The sequence below is a fragment of the Lathyrus oleraceus genome, chromosome 5, assembly GCF_024323335.1.
Source record: "Lathyrus oleraceus cultivar Zhongwan6 chromosome 5, CAAS_Psat_ZW6_1.0, whole genome shotgun sequence".
Lineage (NCBI taxonomy): Eukaryota > Viridiplantae > Streptophyta > Magnoliopsida > Fabales > Fabaceae > Lathyrus > Lathyrus oleraceus.
In genome coordinates, this window is record NC_066583.1 from 20,305,032 (window position 1) to 20,310,760 (window position 5,729).

The 5,729-nt window shown below is 34.3% G+C and overlaps 1 protein-coding gene across 2 annotated transcripts; it reads left to right on the plus strand.

The window, feature by feature from the left end:
* Positions 1-500: 500 nt before the first annotated feature.
* On the plus strand, positions 501-3,030 carry LOC127087684 (F-box/kelch-repeat protein At5g42350). Of its 2 annotated transcripts, none has more exons than XM_051028620.1 (2): positions 501-660; positions 957-3,030. In XM_051028620.1, the coding sequence occupies exon 2, from the start codon at positions 1,040-1,042 to the stop codon at positions 2,801-2,803; it is 1,764 nt and encodes a 587-aa protein (XP_050884577.1). In that variant the 5' UTR covers positions 501-660; positions 957-1,039; the 3' UTR covers positions 2,804-3,030. The 2 variants fall into 2 exon arrangements, with proteins under 2 accessions (XP_050884577.1, XP_050884578.1); XM_051028621.1 differs by having other exon boundaries at positions 537-660; positions 889-3,030.
* The last annotated feature ends 2,699 nt before the right edge of the window (positions 3,031-5,729 follow it).

Below are 5,729 nucleotides of genomic sequence, written 5' to 3' on the forward strand. Positions count from 1 at the left end.
TAAGACAACTATGGAAAAACATAATTCATTCTATAATGTCACAGTTTTGAAGAAAAGACATCATTTAAGGAAACTATTAACCTGAGAAATGCTTACTAGAATTTAGATAATAGTAACTTTCTTGTTATAGATAAAACAAGAACCGTTGAACTTTGAACTCGAACGTGCCTTCATTAGTCACTCACATGCTGTATTCAATGCTTAGTTAACATAGTTATCATTATTATTCATTAGATAACATTTTCCCATTTTAATATCATCCATTATTACATGACATACTCCTATTAGTAAACATAACTTTATAAAAAAATATTAAAAAGATAATCAGTACTAGTAGTGAATTAGTGTTAGGCACATGCACACACTCGTAAAAAAAAAAAATAATAATAATAATAATTTGAGAAAGAAAAGAAAATACTTAAAAAGAAAGAAGACGGGTCGCTTTTTAATAATTGGTGCGGTCGCTTTACTAAATTCCCAACCAAACCAACCCACAAAATTGTCTTTAATTCTTTTTTCTTTTTGTTTTTTATTTTTATTTTCTCTTTCTCTATTTATTTTTATTTTTATTTCTCCATTGTATGAAAGAAGAGAAAAAGTAAAGTAAGCACCGATTTCGCTCATTCATTTCATTTCTCTCTCAACTGCATTGCAGATACTGTAAGTTTTCTTTTCCTTTTCCTTTTCTTTCTTTCCTTTTCCCACTCTCAGGTTTTCCGTTACACACTCGATTCCTTCATTCAACCACTATTTTGCTTTCGAATCGCTTTTTTTTTTTTTCCGCTTTTCTTCATAATCGCGTTTGTGCTGTGTCTAGCTATTATTAATTACTCACGCTCTTCATATTGTTATTGTTTCGTTTCGCTTAAAGTTTCCAATTTCTTTCAGGATCTGGATTCATTCATTGCTAGTATTTCACAATGCTCAAATCTGATTTTGTTTTTCATGATTCATAGAAGCTGTGTTCAATAATGGATGCATAGTGTAAGATAGAGATGGACCGTGTATATCTTGTTGTGAAAAATTTGTGAGTATAATAATGTTTTCTGAAAGATTGGGGGTGGAAGAATCTCGTTTACAAGAAGATTTTCACGGTTTGAGTGTGTCAAAGCGTCTTGTGAGGAGTGTTAGCCAGAAGTTGAGGAAGAAGAATATTAATAGCAGAAGTTTAGGGGAAGATGATGTTGATGATGATGATGTTAATGGAGTTTCTTTAAAGTGTTTGTCGCTTTATGGTCGGGGTGGGGGTTGTAAGGTAGGTGCTGATACTAGTGATGAATTAGGGGATTCGAGTGCGAGAAGGAGATCTAGTTCGAGTGAAGAAGGGAAGGGATATAAACCGGTTTGTGCTTATCAAGATACTGCTGTTGTAGATTGTTTCTCGTATGGGGTGAGGGATAGGTTTTGGAGGAGGCATCATAGAAAGAATTCTGAATTGGATGAGATGGTGACGAACAGTAATAAAATGCATGTTTTTCTTCCGGATGATATTCTTGAAATGTGCTTGATGAGGCTTCCGTTGACAAGTTTGATGAATGCTAGACTTGTTTGCAAAAAATGGAGGTCGTTGACTACTACACCGAGATTCCTTCAAATGAGAAGGGAAGGGTTGTATCAAAATCCATGGTTGTTTATGTTTGGTTCTGTTAAAGATGGATTTTGTTCGGGTGAGATACACGCGTTGGATGTGTCTCAGAATCAATGGCATAGGATCGATGCTGGTTTTCTCAGAGGAAGGTTCTTGTTCTCTGTTGCTAGTGTACAAGATGATATCTTCATTGTTGGAGGATGTTCTAGCTTAACTAACTTTGGGAAAGTGGATAGGAGCTCATTCAAGACGCATAGAGGGGTGCTTTCATTTAGCCCCTTGACGAAATCTTGGCGTAAAATGCCGTCTATGAAATATGCTAGATCAATTCCTATACTTGGAGTCTTTGAAGTCAGTTTGGATTTTTCAAGTTGTCAAGGTCATCAAAGTCGGCAAGACAAGCGTTTTCCAAGATCAAGGATTGGTGGGGTTTCGGACGTCTATGAGGATCCTCATAAGCTTTCAATGAGACGTCATTCAAGATCTACTTTTAACGAGACTGAAGCTTCATCTTTGCATAGTAGAAAGGCACACAAGTTCCTGAGACAGATAAGCGATCTTTCAAGCTCTAAGAGCAGTAGAAGATTTTTGGTCATATCTGTAGGGGGTCTGGGATCTTGGGACGAACCCCTGGACTCTGGAGAAATATATGATTCTGCATCCAATAAATGGACTGAAATCCCAAGATTGCCTTTTGATTTTGGGGTTGCTTGTTCCGGAGTTGTATGTGGCAACATGTTTTATGTTTATTCTGAAACTGACAAGCTTGCAGCATATGACATAGGACGAGGTTTCTGGATTGCAATTCAAGCCACTCCATTCCCACCTCGTGTCCATGAGTACTACCCCAAAGTTGTATCTTCAAATGGTCGTCTATTCATGCTCTCTGTGTCTTGGTGTGAAGGCGATGGTCAAATTGGGCGCCGAAACAAGGCTGTTAGAAAACTATGGGAATTAGATCTCATGTATCTTACCTGGACTGAAGTCTCAGTGCATCCTGATGCCCCAATGGACTGGAATGCTGTATTTGTGGCAGACAAAAACTTGATTTTTGGAGTAGAGATGTTCAAAATATTTGGCCAGGTCTTGGATTTTTTCACTGTATGTGATGTGTCTGATATGACAAACTGGAACCATATTTCAAGGAATCATGTCACTCATGAGCTCGATGGTTCATCGTGCGTGACCAAATCCATGGCAGTGCTGCACCTTTGAACTCCTATGCGCAGGTATGCCAAACAAACAACAGAGTATCAAATATTCTATGTACGTTATTTTGAAATGCAACATGACTGGTAAGCTCTGCTTTGTATTTGCTGCATATAATTGTATAAGGGCTAGTCTTCTAAACTCTTTTGCAGTTCTCAGTTCTATGTTTTTTTTCTGTGTACCTTTTAATTTAATTCATTTTACATCAATCATAAAGTTCAATTTCATCCTGACTTTGCCGTCGAGTTTCTGCAATCATGTTATTGTAAATGAACTCTTCTCATCTTTCATTTGCCACAATTCTATATAAATTGCTAATTTCAGTCATCAACGGCCTGATGAATTTGGTTATGGCTATACGCAATCCAAGCGTAGTTGAATAGGTTCTGGAATTATGTTATTGCAAATGAATTCTTCTAATCTTTTATTGCCACAATTCTCTCTTCTCTCTCTCTCTCTCTATATATATATATATATATATATATATATATATATATAACTAAATGCAGTCATGAACCTCTTGATGAATTTGGTTATGGCCCTCCAAGTGTAATTGTTGGTTCAACGCATATCAACCTCCATGATTACAGAAGTACTTTCAAAGTTCAAATAAGATGATACTCATAGACTATTCTTTCTAACTAATAATTAAGTATTTGCCATTGTCAAACTGTAAGTTTTAGAGACGATACAAGGACCATTTATCCATAGATCTTTGATCTTTAAATTTAAATCAGTTTGTGTAAAATCATGAAACCATATTGCAGAAAGGGTTATTCTCTTCTTTTACATTCGAAGCCTTCGTGCGAGAAACTCAAGCTTTCAGAATAGCTCTCCAGATGGATGAACTCACACGAGCTTGCCCAAATTATTTGTCTTAGAGGAAAAAGATCCACAAATTAATCTTATAGTGAGGTATACAATATACTCCAAACAAATTTATCCAATAAGGCAATATTTTGTAGATACATGGATCTGCTTCTCAACCTCTATAAGACTGAAGCTAGATTATTTTCTTCCAACTCAACATGTGCATATATCTTTCTCTCCCACACAAAATAAAATATTTTATATTTTTATCAAACCTCGTAAATATATTTAAAAGTACTTATGTACTGGAAAATAAGGAGGGTCGGAGATCACATAAAATGAGCTGGATATACCATCTTAAATCAAATATTCAAAACTTTTAAGTAATTAAATCTATGAATCATATTATTTATAAAGTGTTTATCATTTGCTTTTTCATCTAATCTGGGACTCATTCACACACTTCATATACCAACATCATACTCTAAGAGAGGAGAGTCATATAATAGCATCAACAAGAGTTAAGGCTTAAATGTTGTTGTTAAAATCAGTTGCCAGGGTAAGAAGATAAAGCACTGTGTCTGACAATAAAGTAAGATTTCACATCATTCAGCTTGAGGAAGAACAAAATGAACGCAATCATCTTGAAAGAACAACGCTTGAAAACAAAGTCCATAGGGTGTTTGTTCAAAGGGACTATGGTGAAATACCATAAATACCATGGTGAAATACCATAAATGTCTCTAAAACATAGAAATGCATTTTTGGAAGTAACAACTTTAGAATAAATTCGGAATTATATTTTTGAAAAATGATGTGTTTGGTAAACTAGAATTAGATGTAGAATAGAAAGAAAAACATAAATTAACATCAATCATAGTTACGACATACATAAAAACTGTAGCATTATATAGATAGTCGATAACGTAAATATAACATTACATTTCATGAACAAGTGATGGCTGAAGACGTTTCAACATCTTTAGAATATCTTTGGCCGATCTCTCGACCTTCACATTCACCTCGATGAGACCTTTTGTTTTGTAACAGTGAAATATACTCCACATAAAAGTTAAATCTTCATCCTCCTTAAGCTTAAACTTATTGAATTGTATCTTCCATTCGTTTTCAATTGAGGGTGAGCGATAATAGGGTATCATAACTCTTCAGTTGTCTCGGTAGCGCAACAAATTCTCTAGTGTGAATTTTAGATCAACAAGACGGATAATCTTTGTGAACCTAAATTCAAGAGGGGGGCTCTCATCGTTGAAGTGGACAAAAATGATATATAAGGATTGAGATATTCAATGTGCGATTTTGCTAACACGATTAATGACACCCATATTTATACAAGTTTTAGATCAATATGGACCTTAAAACCCAATTCTATTTCAGAGGATATTCTGGAAATGTACTTCCGAATACACATTGTTTCATTTAGTAAAACAAGGGTGTATACAAAAATGTAGTTTCGAATTAACCCATGTTAGCAATTTTTTTTATAGAAAATGAGGTGCATCCAGAAGTACATTTTTAGATTAACCATATTTTTTCATACAAAACCTGATACGAAAACAATACTTGTTATAAAACACAAAAGGTAGAAAACTTTAGAAAACTAAACTATACATTAAAATATATCAAAATGTATATAGTTTACATCTTTAATATCAATTCAACATTAAATACACAAAAACGAGTCACCACTTAAATACATTATTTGATAAAAATTAAAATGCATCAAAACATGTGTCACCACCTAAATCTATATCTATGGATGATTCTGCCTTTGATGTTTACTTATTTGATTCTCTTTCAATCTCACTTAATTTGGTGAATTCTTTCATTCTATCCAAAATTTTATCTGACCAAATTTCACCTTCCTTTGTGGAATGAGTTGTCGACTTCGGTGATGTATGTGGTATAGGGTATCCCAGTTTCAAATAAATTTGAATTTAATATAGGGATTTTGAAAGCCATCTAATACACATAATGCGTTCGATTGGATTTTGAGGTGGGTCACTCCGAAGTGAAAAAAATGTTTCTGAGAAGTCATATCTTGTCAGATCAATATACACCCTATTATATGCACATGATATAAGATGACACATTTAAGAGAAAC